The 18,619-nt window shown below is 42.5% G+C and overlaps 1 protein-coding gene across 4 annotated transcripts in view; it reads right to left on the bottom strand.

Annotated features, from left to right (window-relative positions):
- Positions 1-2,623: 2,623 nt before the first annotated feature.
- sfmbt2 (Scm like with four mbt domains 2) overlaps positions 2,624-18,619 on the bottom strand; it is a 45,949-nt gene continuing 29,953 nt past the window's right edge. For all 4 annotated transcript variants that reach the window (XM_083757466.1, XM_083757467.1, XM_083757464.1 and 1 more), the window contains 7 exons: positions 18,314-18,456; positions 17,616-17,725; positions 14,799-14,974; positions 6,538-6,707; positions 5,592-5,867; positions 4,478-4,615; positions 2,624-3,833 (listed from right to left, as the gene is read on the bottom strand). In XM_083757466.1, the coding sequence (XP_083613592.1) occupies positions 3,693-3,833; positions 4,478-4,615; positions 5,592-5,867; positions 6,538-6,707; positions 14,799-14,974; positions 17,616-17,725; positions 18,314-18,456 (1,154 nt within the window). In that variant the 3' untranslated portion in view covers positions 2,624-3,692. The remainder of the gene's footprint in view (positions 3,834-4,477; positions 4,616-5,591; positions 5,868-6,537; positions 6,708-14,798; positions 14,975-17,615; positions 17,726-18,313; positions 18,457-18,619) is intronic.

The following is an 18,619-nucleotide window of genomic DNA, read 5'->3' as shown; positions in this document are numbered from 1 at the left end:
TAAGGAGATTCCTCTATAATTATGGGCTAATGAGGGATGATCTGGTTTTTATGCCATATAGTTGCATGGTGCTTTGAATGTTTCGAAGGTATGATTGCAGAGATTGAGCAATAGATATTGGAATTGCTTATCTTTCCAGATCAATGCTGGAATATTACACACACATACACACACACACACACACACACACACACACACACACACACACACACACACACACACACACACACACACACACACACACACACACACACACACACACACACTCCAAAATGTACACCCCAGTGTCATGCACCGAGGATAGCCGGCCCGTTCTCAACGCGTCTCAGCTTGTAGATCTATTGTCATTGTTACTAGATTAAGATAGATGGAACATCATAATTTTGTTCTCTCTCTCTGTGCTCCGATTCTGCACTATGTGATCCCATGACCTAGATTTCAGTGTGCGATGCGAAGGCTGTTGTGTGTGTGTGTGTGTGTGTGATAACTCAAGAGTTATGTCTAACCATACAACACCCACGCGTAGCACTCCAGCTCACACGCACCCGCGCCGCGCGCACGCAAACAAACTCACATGCTCAATGAGGCTAGCTTCATCCAGCTGTGTCCTGTCAGAATGTAATGCAAATTGTGTTTATTTCCGAGTTTTAGGAGGAGGAGGTGGGGTGTGTGTGCAGGGGGTGGGGGGGGGGCATACCTTGCTCTATTTAGACTTCTTGTATTCTGTTTTCTTTAATTTGAATCCCCTGAAACTGTAAGCTGCACAGATGTGAAGTTTTAATTCAGTGATTTCTTTTTTTGCCTTCTCCTTTATTGGAAAGCTTTATTCTAAGCTTTATTTATATATAAATGTATGTTTACCCTCTTGCAGTCATGACTTAGTTTGTATTCACATACAACAGGGGAAAATATCATGCAAAGCGGACGTTTGATGAGGTTGCTAGGCAACCGTATAAGGTAGCAGTTGAGTGGTGCAGCTTTTCAGAGTGACTCGTCATTCGGAGTTGTGTGTGTGTGTGTGTGTGTGTGTGTTTGCATTACTACACTGCGTGAAGTATAGTGGAATATGAGAAATAGACATTTTTAAGACAATTATTTGGTGAGTTAAGATTTGGGGTTAGGCATTAGGAAAATATTCACGTTTAAGGATTAGACCTTTGGAGGTTAGGTTATAACTGGGTTGGAATTATGCTTGATTTACTTGCACACCGGTGTTATGCACAGGAAATAGCAGATGTACAAGCTCACAATGTGTCATGCTGCGACGTGTTGTGAGCTTGTAAATTGCCTGTTTTCAGTTGTTTAGATTCATTGTTTAGAAAATCACCATCCTACTGTCTGTGGTTGTGTATATGCAGGAAAAAGTACTCAATTATTTAAGTAAAAGTACCAATACTGCAATTTAGAACTACTTTGTTACAAGTAAAAGTACGGAATTGAAAATGTACTTGAGTAAAAAGTACAAAAGTATCGGCATCAAAATGTACTTAAAGTACTAAAGTAAAAGTACTCCTATTGCAGAATGTCCCATTTCACAAGTTAAAAATGTGTACAAAATCTATTGAAAATAGCCAATCTACAAGCTCACAATGCGTCGCATTGTGAGTAACTAGTACCCTGTCTGTCTGGTGTAATTGCAAGTACGAGAGACCATGTGGTTCTTTTGCACCTCTTTTGCACCTCTTTTACATATTTATTTCGTAGACTTACCTGTTCTTGTCACATATGCACCCGTCACCAACAATGCTATGTAAATTTCTTCACATTTCTAAACATCAAGTTTTCTTTCTTTCTCTTTTTTCCCCAGAGATAGATTACAGCCCAATCGAGCTTGTAGATCAGCTATTTGTGCTATTTATTGTATGATAAAATATATAGGGCTTTAGTGGTTAAGTAAGTCATTGGTTCTGGCAGAATTCACGTGATCCCCATTTTAGACTCAGTAATAATATAACCATCAACTGGCTTAAGTGTGACGTCGTCAATCCACTCGAGTTAGAAATGATAACTTAAAATTGTGATCCCAAAAGGTAGATCACAGCAGCCTGAATAGCCTCATACACATGATCAGGTGTTCAATTAATCAGCAGGGTGGAGGTGTGGTTTACAAGCCGACCACTTTGCTCACAAGCTCACAACTTTGCAAGGGCCATGGGCCATGTAGATCTGCTCATAGTCATTGGTTCCCAAAGTGGGATCCTTGAGAAAGTTCCAGGGGGTCCCCAGTTAAATGATATTCAAAGATTTGTGCCGCATTTTTACGATTTTTCAAAAACAGCAGACCTACAAGTTCATAGCGCGCCACTGCTAGAGCCGAAAAAATCTTCTCTTATGGGGGGTCCCTGGAATATCTTTTCCTTAGGGGTTCCGCCGGATAATTAGTGTCAATTTGGAGATCCTTGGCATGAAAAGGTTTGGGAACCACTGTTATAATAACTTAAGTGATTAAACACAGGCATCATTTGTTTTCATGTTTGTACTAGTCTAATTCAAGTTTATTTTGAGCTATAGTCTTGTCATCCGCGGATTCATCTATAATCCAACCACCATCATGTAGCTTCATGAGACATGTTGAACTTAAATTTCCCACCATAGTCAATGAGTACGCACAGGGACAACCGTGTGTAGAAAGGGGAAAAGAAAATCAGTATAAATTTATTCTTATTTATCAAAAATATCTGCACCACATTTGCATAGATGGCTACAAAATACCTTAGACGATTGCTTCACAAGATTGTTTTCGTAACGATTGAGGAGTGAACAGAAATAGATTGAAATAAATTAGTGGGTCATTAGAAGAAGAACAAATAGGCAGCATGTGGCTGGTCACCTTTCGCTGTAAATGCAAATGAAATGTGTATCTACATGCATGCAGATAGCCAGCTTGTATCTGAAATAAATTAATAATCATCCTTCAGGGATGATTTAAAAGAAGTTGAATTAAAGTAAATATTACATTACAGCCACTCGACTCTTTTCTCTCCCCAATAGATATATTACTCCTCATAAATAACGCTAGCAATAAATATTGTAAATATATTACGTCTTGGGTTATTATATACTTTGTTGTTACATGTAATCAGGAACCAATCATTTTACACAAATGGGGGGGAGGGGGCTAGCTTAATGACTAATAACAATAATGTGAACATAAATGCAGTGATGCTTCTCTATAGCAAATACAAAATAGTCCAGAAATGAAAAGTATAAAAAAAAGAAGTGTTCTTGAATAAATCTTCTGCTTTTCAGAAATAAAGCACTTCACAGATCTGTAATGCACATGGACCGACTCCAACGTGCTAACGCTCCCTGCCACACGCGGCAGATGGCAGTCTTATCTGGGTATACTGTACATCACCCTCCTCCAGACTCCACTCAAAGTAGAATATTCTTCAACTCCCTCCATGGAAAAAAACATCCTCCACAAAAGGCCTCCTTCTTCCCCAAAGCCGACGCCATCAGTCCTACAATCTCCCTCTCTCCACTCGGAAATCCCTCCGATAGTGAGACAGAAAAAAATTCCAGATTAAGAATCCCAAAGGGGCACGGCCCTTTTGGGATATCGACATGACGAGCTTGAGTCTTCCCGGGTTGCTGTTCAAACATTCTTCTTCGCCGGGGGGAAACCGTCTGAGTGGGCCAGCCGTGCTCCACCATGCCCTCCAGCGATGAGGCGTGCCCCGTGCCAACGGTCAGTTGGCATACTGTCTGTAGAAGGCCACTTTGACACGTTCAATTTGATGGCACAGCTTGATGGCAGGGCCCAGCTTCAGGTCCATGCACTCCTGGACCGTGGGCAGGGTCAGCAAGAGCAAGGCCTGCCCATCGATGTCCTACCGAACGGGGAAATGACGGCGTGTTGTTATAATTGGCAGAATTGATTGAAAATATTTTCTTTAACAGTTTGCCAAATGGGTACATTTCACATCAACGCACAACTCAATACAAAGACTGTTGACTGTGGACGACACACTGATGAAGCATTACACTTGTTTACAACAGGGGGTCCACCATTTTCAGAGTTCAGACGTACGAATATATAGCCTACTTCTATATAAAAAAACAGGAAATCATGTGAGGATGTAAAATCACACCTGTGTGAACTGAGTGGTGCCTCTCTCTCTCTCTCTCTCTAGCAGGCAACAGTGCAGCACTAATACTATCTCTCTCTCTCTGTTTCTGGCACAACAGCGCCCCTACTGGTACTCATAGTCATATACTGGTGCTCATGGCCACATAGGTGAACACGGACATTGCTGTTCCTTGGAGTGGTTGCACCACTCAAAAAAGGGAAAAGAAACAAACAGTAAGGGGGAAAGGGGGTGGCCCGGATTGGATTCAGATTTTTACGGGGGCCAGTTTCGAATTGCAGCCGTCCGGACCCTACGGCATCACAGAAGGAGAGACAGAAAAAGATGAAAGGGAACGAAAGAAAACCGAAAGAAAAACGATGAGAGTGAACTGTGTGCGCACGTACCTGTTCCTGGAATATGTTGGCCAGGGAGGCACAGTCAGTAGAGTTGATGAACTGGACCACTTCGTCTACGCTCCACTCCAGAGGGTTCCTGTCCAGCACTAACTGACCCTCCTCTTCCTCTTCCTGCCGGCCCTCCACCTGACACACGCACACGCACCACACACACACACACACACACACACACACACACACACACACACACGAGACAAGAGCTTACAACATTTAATCACATAATTGCTGCGGTCTCGCACCAGTGGTGGAAGAAGTACTGGGATTTTTTTGCTTAAGTAAAGTAAGGTTTATTGTAACAATATACAATTGATTCATTTAGACCTGAGGCCGATTCTAAAACCTATAACCTAAGGTTTTCTGGAAACCTTCAAATTCGTATAAAAAAAAAGGACAAAATATACATGTTGCTTTATGAGACACAGGAGTATGTGACACAGAGGGCGCATCCGGCATTTAAGGTTAAACAATGTATAGGTTACAGCAGGCACCAAAGTAAAGGTTGTACGTTCGTTATGGGTGGCCCATTTCACAATTTAAATTTCTACGTTGTCCAAATTTGTCAATTTAAAAAAGATATAATAGAAAATATACAAACACATCGCACTGCGACGTGTTGTGAGCTGTATCTCCTATTTTCAAATATAGTTTAAGTATAAAATAGGGTTTAAGAAGGGTCAATGTATGTTTTGTAATAATAATAATATAATCTAAATCTATGAAGTTATACAAGTATGAAAAAATGGAAATACTCGACTAAAGTAAAAACACCTCAAAATTATTCTTACAATACTTGAGTAAATGGCTTGCATGTGTTCAGTCCTACAGTCATGAGTACGACACCCGGTGTAGTGTTAACCTGCCAAGGGTTAGTTGTGACCTGCCACGCTTAGTCTTAACCTGCCACGCATGTCGGGAGCCACGGGTTAGTTTTAACCTAAATTAACATTGATTTTACAATATAAATTGGGGTCCCAGAGATCGAAATGCCTCGCATGGTGCCTCGCATATCTTTTCAAATGGGGGTCTGTGGGATAATTAGTGTCAATTTGGGGGTCCTTGACATGAAAACGTTTGGGAACCAGTGGTTTAGCACACGTCTCACCTGCACCTCTTGTCTCTTGGGCGGTTGGTATTTGGCGCTGCTGTTCTGTGCATGGGTGGACAGAGAGCGCGTTGACCTCCTCCGGCTCTCAGGACCCTCCTGGCTGCCCACGGCTGTGCCCGCCCTGCCCGCCCTGCGCATGGCGGCGGCCCGCCGCGGCCGGCTGGACACCTCCACAGAGGAGGTGTCGGTGTGGTCCTCGCGCGGTTCGGAGCTGGTGCCCTCCTCACTGCCCGAATGTAACTCCATTCCATCGTCCTCTTCCTCGTCGCTGTCCTGAGAGGGGGAGAGACGTGTTGTCAGTCTGACAGATGGAGGATGGAACGAAGGAGGAAAGGAAGGAAGGAAGGAAGGAAGGAAGGAAGGAAGGAAGGAAGGAAGGAAGGAAGGAAGGAGGGAGGGAGGGAGGGAAGGAAGGAAGGAAGGAAGGAGGAAAATAAAAAAGGAAAGGAAGCCAAGGAGTAAAGGAAGGAAGGAGTAAAGAAAGGAAGGAGGGAGGAAAGGAAGCAAGGAAAGGAAGCCAATGAGTAAAGGAAGGAAGGAGTAAAGAAAGGAAGGAGGGAGGAAAGGAAGCAAGGAAAGGAAGCCAATGAGTAAAGGAAGGAGGGAGGAAAGGAAGCAAAGGAAGCAAGGAAAGGAAGGAAGGATGAGGAAAGGAAGCAAGGAAAGGAGGAAAGGAAGCAAGGAGGAAAGGAAGCAAGGAAAGGAAGGAAGGAGGGAGAGAGGGAAGGAAAGGAAGCAAGGAAAGGAAGGAAGCAAGGAAAGGAAGCAATTAAATGAATGAAGGTAGGAAGGGAGGGAAGGTTGGAGGAAAGGAAGGAAAGAAGGAATGAGGCATCAGGGAAGGAAGCCAACTGAACAAAATGAGAAAGAAGGCAGAAGAACAAAAATAAAAATGAAGGAAAGAGAGAGTGAAAGAAGCCCAGAAGGGGAAAGGAGTCCTAACCCGTGGCGAGCCGGCGGGGGTGTAGTCCACGGCGGAGGAGCGTCTCTTCTTCTGGACAAAGATAGATTTCCTCTTCTTCCTGCGGCGCGGCGGCTTGGCCAGGTCTCCCTCCGCGGGCTCCTCTCCTCCCGGCGGCTTGGAGAGCCTCCTCTTCTTCCCATAGTAGTGGGCTTTGGGGGGGAACACACGCAGCAGCAGCACATGTTAGAGGGGGGGAATAAAACCAAAAAACAACGCAACCTAAAGCTCTAACCACACCAAAGGGCCGAGACGAGACGGTTTTAGCGTTTTTAGCGTCTTAGCGGTGTGATACGTCCTGTTGCACGTCGACCGAAGTGATTCTACCGGTTCAATTCAATGGCCCAAACCACACCAAAGGGTCGCCATGCAACTCCTTCCAGCCGTTTTGGTTGCAAGGAGTTGCATGGAGATCCATTGGTGTGGTTTGGGCCATTTAGGTGTGACGTCGAAATTTTAAAAATGTCTTCAAAATCCTGACCTCTCCTGTTTCTGTATCATTGGTGCTCAATATTTCATGTCAAGGACCCCGAAAATTATATGGAATATGCCTCCGCCCCCCCCATCTGAAAATATGTTGTTCCAGGGACCTCCCCAGAAGCAAAGCTTCACTCTGTAACAATATATATATTCAAAGATTTGAGGCACATTTTCACGATTTTTCAAAAATAGCAGACCTACAAGCTTGTAGATCTTCTATGTTTCAATAGCTAAAGTATGACAATGCTTTAAAACACCAAAATGGGTTAAACAAATGCTGAGCTGCTCATAAACAACAATTAGACCCTTGTAGCACGGCACGCTTTAAAAAAAAAGTGTCTACACGCATTATTTCGCGGCGTGGGAAATGCTGTGCGTAATTACATCTGATCCACAAAACAGACAACCAGTGTTGGAATGCATAACTACATAAGTACTGTATACTTGCAGCACAATGTTGAGGTGCTTTTACTTTTAGTAGTATTTCCAATTTTCTATACTTTTACATCTCAGAGAGAAATATTGTACTCCACTAAAACTTTACTTTGTAGATTTAATTTGATTAGGCCTAAAAAAAAAAACTTTGGTTTCCGATTGGCTGTCATTTTTGGGCTGAGTAGGTAGGGATTTTTTTTTTTTTTTTTTTTTTCGTGGGAAGGATGGGTAGCAAGGATTTTTTTTCTTTTTTTTCCTACGGCAATGATGGATAGGCTTCTTTTTTAATAACTTCAATATTTGCCTGAAATACCATCTTTTAAATAATGAATGGTTCAAGTACACATAACACTGTATGCCTACAGCTAAACATTTGAAAACTTTGAATAGAATGTCCACACACTGGTTGAATACTTTAGAGTTTTAATTCAACTCCAAACCAAAGTAAAGTGCTGCATCACTCACATACCAAAAATAAATACAAATACAAAAAAAGATCTTCAAGTAATAAAGCTGAAACATGAACGTGTTTTGAAGCAGAGAGCTACTGGCTATCCCTGGATCAAACAAATCAACTTAAACCAACCAATGGCATGAGGAGTTGGAAAACCAAGAATACTGACTGGTGAATGAATTATATACCAGGATTTGAAAATAATAAAACATTTTACCCCAGGGTATGAGATGAGCTCAATTTAGAATGAGGAGCTTTAACAATTAAGTCCATTCTAAATACTGATATACAGTATGCAGCTTAACACTAGGAAGTCTGAGCAGCCGTTCTGACCGAATTTGAGATTTCAATGTTTATTTTCTCAGCCCATGGAGTCCAGAGAAAGTTCCCCTTGCATGACTTTGTCTAAATATTCGATTGAAATCATCTCTGTTTTTTTCCCCATTTGAAACGTTTTGTAAATATGATTTTAGGCATATATCTCTTACTCAGTCTGACTATATCGGCCCATTCGACCGCTCTCCCCCTTTATCCCTCCACCCCCGCACCACTCGTTCACACCTCTGGAGCTGGAGACGTCATTGTTGCCTACACGCACTCACTTTTATTTTTTATTTTCTTCCCTCTCTTATGAATACATTATTATACACCCAATGAAAATGTACACTTCACGGATTATATATTTGGAATTAGGACAATCGGTAGAAAATTGGCCGAGAATAGCACAATAGCACATTAATTGTTGCCTAAATGTATACGCACTTTTCTGAAAATGGTTAATCTGCAAGCTGCCCCATTTCCTTTTCAACTTGATATGTTTCGTAGAGAGGGCATACACAAGCCAGAATTCCGTGGTTTACATGAGCAAAAAATAAGCGAGTTATGTAAAGAGGGGTGGAGGGAAAAAGGCGATTATTTGGCACAATCAATCAAATATATATTAATTACATCGCGTAGCCTATAATGTTTCCCCCTCTATATAAAAGAGGGGGACAATATATAACTCTAATGTCGTATTTCGTCATGTATGTGAACTATATGCTGCTTGTAATACTGTTGGTCAAAGTAACTAGTAGTTGGACAGGCTAAATATAATAGTAGGCTATAAGCCCGTTTTCAGCTAAATGCTTTTTGTTCTCTTTTCTCCAGGCTCATATACCCGCATCGAGATGAGCTAGCTCTGCGACAGCCGTGCTGTTTTCAATTAAATTACTTGCAGTATAATATTAATAAATACTACATCCTATATATATTGTTTGTCTGTCTAATCATTCAAATGTTTTTCTGCATGCATATTGCATAGTTTATGTAAGCCTGAATTAAAGTCTGATTACGGAGGCTTTTTCCCCGTCTCACAAACAACGAAGCCTATAAATATTGTCTGAGAAGTTGAGAATTGGTGTCATGCACATATATATGCACCACACATTCCTGCTGTTGTCACCACGCGGTAAATAATGAATACTTTGTGTTAATTCAACCATGTTTATTTTTTCTTATTGTTCACAATATCAGAAAGCATGAAAGAAAGCAAATATAAAGCGGAATAAAATCAGGGAAAACACAAATCCTACGCATTAGTTTCTGTTGCTATACTTAGAGACACTTGACACATGTCATTGTAAATGTTCCCGTACATGTACCACATTGGCCATGTATTGCGTAAATCCACATCTTGCCTTGGATGGGAAGAGTTGCTCATCGACCGTGATGTTTCCTCCAGGCACATAGCAAGATATGCAGTTATCTGTGAACTGATTCCAAATGTCCGTTATTGCAGCAAACTTGTCTGTTTCTTTGCGTGCTTCTCTGGTGTCCTTGTCGTCAAATCGCAGGTATCGCATTATGGATTTGAAACGGTCACGAGACATTGTTTCTCTCACCGTCTCATTCCCCCATGCCCCTTTCGCCCACAGTTGATTCAATGGATAACCAGATGTCGACATCGCACGAATGAAAAACACGCTGATGAATGCTTTCAGTTCAGTAACAGACAGATCCCATTCTTGATTCTGTCCATCACTGCGGGCAAACTTCACTGTGCAGTCTTTGACGTTTTCCAACATGTCGGGGTCAAACATACACAAAAAACTGCTCAACTCGTCGTGGATTCTGACTTTGGCAAAAGCAGTAGGACCTGGCCTGGCATTTCCCCTCACTGTATATGTATCTTTATTCTTTTCCCTTTTTGCTTCCTATATGATGAATTCCTGTTCTACTGGCTGGTAGCCTATGTCTTGTATAGGGCCTTGTATATCTTTTTATTTTAAGCATGCCGCCGCATTCTGTCAGAGCAGAGACATATTTATTTAAAATAATCCTGTCTCGCACGGCCTATATAGAGCCAATGAACGGAGCACATTCCCTCAGCATGTATTATTAATTATTAACGAAAAACATAAATACTAGCCTACTATTTTATTGGTCTAGTTCAGTTGATTTAAACAAAAGTAATACATTCAGTATAGGCCTGGTTTTGATATAATGATGCGCTATAACAGAACAGGAATTCATCATATAGGAAGCAAAAAGGGAAAAGATACATATACAGTGAGGGGAAATGGGGTGGGGGGGGGGCCTACATTTAGGCCTACATGGGACAAGCTATATATATATATATATATATATATATATATATATATATTTCCCTATTTGTCTATTGGTATGTCTCTAAATGTTTTGATGAATTGAACAATGTGGACCCTGTTGTAAACAAGTGTAATGCTTCATTGGGTTAATATAGTATGTTTTTGAACGAATATTTGGGCCTAAGCAGTTTTTTGTGTGTGTGTGTGTGACCAGTGTTGCTCGTCGACTCGGGAAATGGGGTGGGGGGGGGGATTCAGGTTTTACAGAGGCCACTTCGAATTGCAGCCATCCGTATAGGTGCCACACATCAGGGGTTGGGGGGGTTGGGCAGGCGCACACTGACACAAAGGGCACCTACGGATGGCTGCAATTCCGAGTCGACTAACACTGGTCACACACACACACAAAAAACTGCTTAGGCCCAAATATTCGTTCAAAAACATACTATATTAACCCAATGAAGCATTACACTTGTTTACAACAGGGTCCACATTGTTCAATTCATCAAAACATTTAGAGACATACCAATAGACAAATAGGGAAATATATATATATATATATATAGCTTGTCCCATGTAGGCCTAAATGTTTTTATGATCGAATGTGACCAAATAGTGCCCATTGAGAGTGCAGGTTTTCTTTCTTTATTTTATTTTTCGTTTATAGATTCGTTTTAGGCTTACGTTATAAGTTATATACTATGCATAGTCAATACTAATAGACTGCATTTAATGTTAAGTTATGTAAAATATAGGCAAATATTGAGAAGTTGAGAATTATGCATCCTGCATGCTGTTGGAATTAAGTTCTGGATTGCTGCCGACCTGGACAGCAAATACTTCCTGAATGGATTTCCATACCTTGGAAAGGGCCAGTACCGCAGCAGGTGATTTATTTTCCTTTTCTAATAATCAATAATCATTTAAAATGTCTTTACATCAAAGCCTATTATGTATATATTTTTGCGTTGTAATAACCATTACACCTTCTCCCTGTCATTTGTATATATAGTGATGGCGTGCCGCTGTGCCGTGCGAGACAGGATTATTTTAAATAAATATGTCTCTGCTCTGACAGAATGCGGCGGCATGCTTAAAATAAACAGATATACAAGGCCCTATACAAGACATAGGCTACCAGCCAGTAGAACAGGAATTCATCATATAGGAAGCAAAAAGGGAAAAGAATAAAGATACATATACAGTGAGGGGAAATGCCAGGCCAGGTCCTACTGCTTTTGCCAAAGTCAGAATCCACGACGAGTTGAGCAGTTTTTTGTGTATGTTTGACCCCGACATGTTGGAAAACGTCAAAGACTGCACAGTGAAGTTTGCCCGCAGTGATGGACAGAATCAAGAATGGGATCTGTCTGTTACTGAACTGAAAGCATTCATCAGCGTGTTTTTCATTCGTGCGATGTCGACATCTGGTTATCCATTGAATCAACTGTGGGCGAAAGGGGCATGGGGGAATGAGACGGTGAGAGAAACAATGTCTCGTGACCGTTTCAAATCCATAATGCGATACCTGCGATTTGACGACAAGGACACCAGAGAAGCACGCAAAGAAACAGACAAGTTTGCTGCAATAACGGACATTTGGAATCAGTTCACAGATAACTGCATATCTTGCTATGTGCCTGGAGGAAACATCACGGTCGATGAGCAACTCTTCCCATCCAAGGCAAGATGTGGATTTACGCAATACATGGCCAATGTGGTACATGTACGGGAACATTTACAATGACATGTGTCAAGTGTCTCTAAGTATAGCAACAGAAACTAATGCGTAGGATTTGTGTTTTCCCTGATTTTATTCCGCTTTATATTTGCTTTCTTTCATGCTTTCTGATATTGTGAACAATAAGAAAAAATAAACATGGTTGAATTAACACAAAGTATTCATTATTTACCGCGTGGTGACAACAGCAGGAATGTGTGGTGCATATATATGTGCATGACACCAATTCTCAACTTCTCAGACAATATTTATAGGCTTCGTTGTTTGTGAGACGGGGAAAAAGCCTCCGTAATCAGACTTTAATTCAGGCTTACATAAACTATGCAATATGCATGCAGAAAAACATTTGAATGATTAGACAGACAAACAATATATATAGGATGTAGTATTTATTAATATTATACTGCAAGTAATTTAATTGAAAACAGCACGGCTGTCGCAGAGCTAGCTCATCTCGATGCGGGTATATGAGCCTGGAGAAAAGAGAACAAAAAGCATTTAGCTGAAAACGGGCTTATAGCCTACTATTATATTTAGCCTGTCCAACTACTAGTTACTTTGACCAACAGTATTACAAGCAGCATATAGTTCACATACATGACGAAATACGACATTAGAGTTATATATTGTCCCCCTCTTTTATATAGAGGGGGAAACATTATAGGCTACGCGATGTAATTAATATATATTTGATTGATTGTGCCAAATAATCGCCTTTTTCCCTCCACCCCTCTTTACATAACTCGCTTATTTTTTGCTCATGTAAACCACGGAATTCTGGCTTGTGTATGCCCTCTCTACGAAACATATCAAGTTGAAAAGGAAATGGGGCAGCTTGCAGATTAACCATTTTCAGAAAAGTGCGTATACATTTAGGCAACAATTAATGTGCTATTGTGCTATTCTCGGCCAATTTTCTACCGATTGTCCTAATTCCAAATATATAATCCGTGAAGTGTACATTTTCATTGGGTGTATAATAATGTATTCATAAGAGAGGGAAGAAAATAAAAAATAAAAGTGAGTGCGTGTAGGCAACAATGACGTCTCCAGCTCCAGAGGTGTGAACGAGTGGTGCGGGGGTGGGGGGGATAAAGGGGGAGAGCGGTCGAATGGGCCGATATAGTCAGACTGAGTAGGAGTGATTTTTTTTCAGCCTTGCTAGTGTTAAAAGTGAATAGTGTTAGAACGGTGGTTGGTCAAACAGATTAGAACGGTGGTTGTTGAACTTGCTACCGCTGTCTGGCCTCTGGTTTGCGAACCAAATTAATTGCTTAGTGTTCAGCATCAAAGTATATAACTTAAGTTAACTTGCCATATGCTTAAATGTTCTATACGCCCATCGATTAATCCGCAATAGCTCGTTTTGGAAGCGTCAGGGCTTAACGAGACACTGCTGTCTCGTTGAACCCAGCTGGGTGAATAACCTAAATCAACGTCACCACGGTAAATGCTCCATATAACTATGAAAGCGCTAATGTTAATGTTCACTGCATACACGTAATATAGTTGACCAAGCAATGTTACAGTCCACTGTAGGCTACAGCTATTTGGTTTCCAAATCGTAGCGCTGTAGACTACAGCAATTTAATTTCCGCATCGCAGCGCAGCGCGCCTCATGTGTGCCCAAAAGAACAGATCTGCAAGCTGTCGACACGCAATCGAGCGGCATGTTGATAGTTTGTATGTCTGTTATTTTGGTTAGGCAACGCACATTACGCGTGGTATGTGGGTTTGAGAGGCAATGATTAATGTAGGCCTACAGTAGCCTAGTAGATTATAGCCAAGTTGACAGTTGTCATAATATTGTATAGCTCTGTTCTGGACTGTTGCACAACGTTAGCCAACGGTGAATGATGAAAAAGTTGCACTTTGTTAACGAGGACAGTATTGGACATGCTGCGTCACTTCAGAGGATCGCTGCTACTTTGATTCAAAGATGTTTACTCACCCCTGGAAATCGCTGGAAACCATTAGAATGTTGGAAATGGAACGTGAGTTACAACCTCAAGTAGCCTACCATGCACCTCGCGATGACGCATTCCAAAACATTTGCGCACGTGATATTTTAGACGAAAGAAAACTTTATTTTGACTTTGCGCTTTCCGATGGTCTCATCGAAGAGAATTTTAATGATCAAAGACCTTTTTGGTCTTCGTATTCTGAGCTTTTTTTTTTTTTTTTTTTTTTTCACCAAATGCCAATAAAATAATATGAGTTGCGCATATTTAATAGTCGGTCGGCAACCGGAAACCAAAGTTTTTTTTTGTTAGGCCTTATTATTACAAAACGTACATTAACCACTTCAGCCCTATTTAAACTGTCTATTTGAAAATAGCCGATCTACAAGTTCACAATGCGCCACGCAACGACGCATTGTGAGCTTTTAGATCTGCTATTTTCAAAAGATTCGTTATACATTGTATACATTTGAGAAACGGGACATTCTGCATAATGAGTACTTCCTACTTTTGTAGTATTTCTACAGTACATTGCCGTATTGATACTCGCGTGAACAGTCTGTCCACCGCTGCAGACAACTCACTGTATTTGGTTTTGGTCTGCACAGAGCAGTTCTCGGGACACATGTCGGTGACCAGCATGGGGCTGAAGAGGTTGGGGCAGCACTGCAGCTTCAAGCACACTTTGCGGCAGAAGTCGGCGATCTGGTCGGCCAGGCGGACGAGACGAATGGAAGATCGGTAGGTTTTCCCTTTGTACCTGAAAACGGAGGACGACAGCGCAACATTGTCAGACAGCCAACCAGCGCCACTTGACAGTCACTGTACCAAAGCCCGCCCATATTGCATACCGTGTCCCGATTGGCCGCCCAATTTCTCTGGTGTAGGAAATGGGCGTACAATTGAGCCTCTCCAGACCGTAATCCGCCGGCAAGCAAAAAATGTTTTGCCAACGGCTGATTCGGTCTGGTTTATTAACCAGGCTAGTTTTAGGAGGCCCAACAAGAATTCATGTAATGGTTTTGATGGGGAGAGGCCGCCCTGGAATGTGGAGCAGCGAAGTTGCCTGTTGGAAGCCGAGAGAGAGGGTCAATTCTATAATCTCCCCGCTAATGGCTAAGGTTAGGGAAGGCATGTTATGCTGCAGGGCAGCCCCTCAAGGACAGCCGCGACGAGGAATCCAACAAGCTCTCTCATATCTCATCAGCCCTAAACCTCAACTATAATAGGATAGTACTGCGTAGAAGTAACTGTGGCTTTTCCTACTCTCACAGAATCATTGCTACTTTACTGCCCCCCCCCGCGCATACTCTCCTAGTATGACGTAATAGAAAAATGGCTGCCGTCTTTTTCAGATGAGCAGCGATTAACGCGCCTATTCATTCATTTTCAATGAGACCCGCGTTTTGTTTTTTATTTATACGCACGGATAAGTCGAGGTGGCGATAATGCAAGGATATTTACGTGAGCTCGGTCCCATGAAACTGTCGCGCCCGCGGAACTGTCATTGGTCCAGGCGACAACGTCTGCGTTAATCGCTGCCTGTCTCAAAGCTCCAGTGATTCTCCACCTTTTTTAAGACCACCACTTGATACCATCGTTATCACCGGAACCCCAATCTACTGTACACTACTGTATACTGTACACTGTACAATCCCCGGTGTTTAACATTTAACTTTGAGAGTGTACAAAATGTTCGTCGTTTGTTTGTATGTTTACGATTTGTACACCGTCAGAGTTACAGACCTGTACACGGTCCATTTCATGCCTAAATCACTGGTTTCCTTTAAAGGCGCAGTGAAACGGAAATGGTGAACAACATGAAAATGGTGTTTCAACATGAAACACCGGTCTGAAGTTTCTGAACCAATCAGAGCGTCGCATCCCTTCAGGCGATGGGACGGTAGCTAGGGACGGTAGCTATGCTAGGCGCAACAGCGTGGTGTTGTTTGTTTATAAATCATATGGTCGGCCAGCACAACCAGTTTACTGTTATGTGGCTTATTTCTTCCATATAATGTTTTCAGATACATATTCTAGCGTGATGATTAAGTTGAAAGCGAGTAATACACTGTCTGGATGTTATCTGGAATGGAAATAAAAATGGAGTATTCTGTAATCAACAGCAGCTGTGATGGACGGACGCACAAATATGGGAAATTAAACGGGTGAGCTTCATTGTTATTGGCTTTTATCGATGTGTATCTCTACACGTCATCACGCAGCACGTTTTCGTTTTAATAAATAAATAATGCAATCGTTTTTTTGGACCTTTGATATAAAAACACACAGAAATGAGAATTTTCACATTTTTTTGGCATCCATTGTTAGGTATGCCAATATAATGACCACGGATATGGTCTAAAAGTGTGAAAAACTTCTTTTTCATTTCACTGCACCTTTAAAAAACAAATCACCTGTCACTGTCATAGGGTCAAAGGGAGAGAAGGTTGATTGCCCCACCTCTTTATCCCACCCTCCAATTTATTTCTATTCCAACCTGTACATGGATTTAATGTTTTTGAGATATCAACATTTTTGTTGCTCATTATTGTTATTGTGAATGAATGCATGGGACCCGAATGGAGACAAGACCGCAAGGTCTTTCTTCTGTGGACCGGATGTGCTTGACTGTACCCTGTACAGTTGGATTTTATTGTCTAATACAATTATCAATCAATCTAAGCTCTGTTATGTCCCCCTACAGCCACGGTTCCCAAAGTGGGGTCCGGGGACCCCCAGGGTTCCTTGAGGGAGTTCCAGGGGGTCCCCAGCTAAATGATAGTTAGGAACCAGATGGACCCTTATGGGTCTGTAACTCAGAGAGCATACAAATGGAACCAAACAGACCCTAGCCTCGGTACCAGGCTTTCATTTTTGTTGGTGCAAAAATTGAAAGCCTGTAGGAACGCATTGGCCGCTCTGGTCTAAAAGTGGGAGTCAACCCTTCCGGGTGGGCGTCGCTCCAAATGATGTGACGTAGCGCTGCACTAGGGGGGAGAGGAGGGGCCGGGGGTGATGGACAGATCGATGAGATCCAATCAGGGCGTGCGCAAATCTGAGCCGCGACCCGCCCCTCTAGACCAGAAACCTAACACGTTAGCTCAGGCTAAACAGACCCTAACAGGTCCGTTTGGTTCCATTTGTACACTGTCAGAGTTACATTAGCATTGATTTTACAATATAAATTGGGGTCCCAGAGAGATAAAAAATGCCATAAAACTGGGGGTGCTTGAAATTAAAATGGTTGAGAATCACCGCTAGAGCCGTAATAAAAATCCTTCTCTTATGGGGGGTCCCTGGCGCATCTTTTCAAATGGGGGGGTCCGCAGGCTAATAAATGTCTATTTACATGGAAAAGGTTTGGGGAACCACTAGCCCTACAGCCCATATCCGCGTACTTGGCTTTGAGGGTCTCCTCGTGACAGTCCCAGCTCTTGTCCTCCACCTCCTGCAGCTCCTTGAGCACGCGGCCGGGCTTGTAGGCGGCGTTGATCAGCATGGTCAGCACCTGGAGGGAACGGAACGCATCACACATTACGGCACAACTTCCAGGTCAGAGCACACATTGCAGAGCATTGGGGAATATAGCACGTTACGAAGCCAGTGTGTGACACAAGCGTGAACGAATAACCACATCAAGCAGCAAGCCACATCAAAAGGACCGTACACAAAGATGCATATTATACTCTCACCCTCCTTATGCATGTGTACTTTACTGTATAGTCAAGTGCATATAGACCTATATAATGTAGTACATACAGTAGTGTACACAAATAGCATATGCACACATGCACGCACGCACACACGCGCACGCAGGGCCCCTAGAGAAATTAGGGTCTGTTTTGCTGAGCAGCAACCACTGTACGTACGTGTAAACACACTTGATTGACAGTACCACACATTACAACGAAGGTGCTGCTGTGAGACTGCAGGTGCTTAAGACATATTTCTCTCTCCCCCCTCCCTTTCACTTCTAATCTTCATATGTGCCCTACTCTCTCGATCCTGAGGTCTCCTCTCTATACCTTGACTAAACCTGATCCCTGGCTGTGGCTCTGGCAGCCATTTGTGAACGTTGTGCACATGTTAAGCCCACCTCTTTGAGCACCAGGGTGCACTTTCCGGGTCCCACGGCCTGCGGCAGCTCGGCGATGCGTCCCTTGTTGAGGTAGGGTCCTGAGAAACACCGGTGGTTGACAAAGATCTTCGAGCAGCAGTACCTGCTGCCATTGGCTGCGCCTTAAAAGAGAGAGAGGGAGCAATCGGCAGGAGCACAACGTTAACCGACCGGTGCAATGAATATAATTAAATGAGCAACATATGGCAAACTGCAGGATATTCTATTCAACAGACGACACTGCTACGCATGACCTTGCTTTGTGTACAGCTTCGCAAAGAAAGC

This window comes from Protomyctophum parallelum (assembly GCF_964188405.1).
Source record: "Protomyctophum parallelum genome assembly, chromosome: 22".
NCBI lineage: Eukaryota > Metazoa > Chordata > Actinopteri > Myctophiformes > Myctophidae > Protomyctophum > Protomyctophum parallelum.
This window is presented reverse-complemented; position numbering and strand designations above follow the sequence as displayed.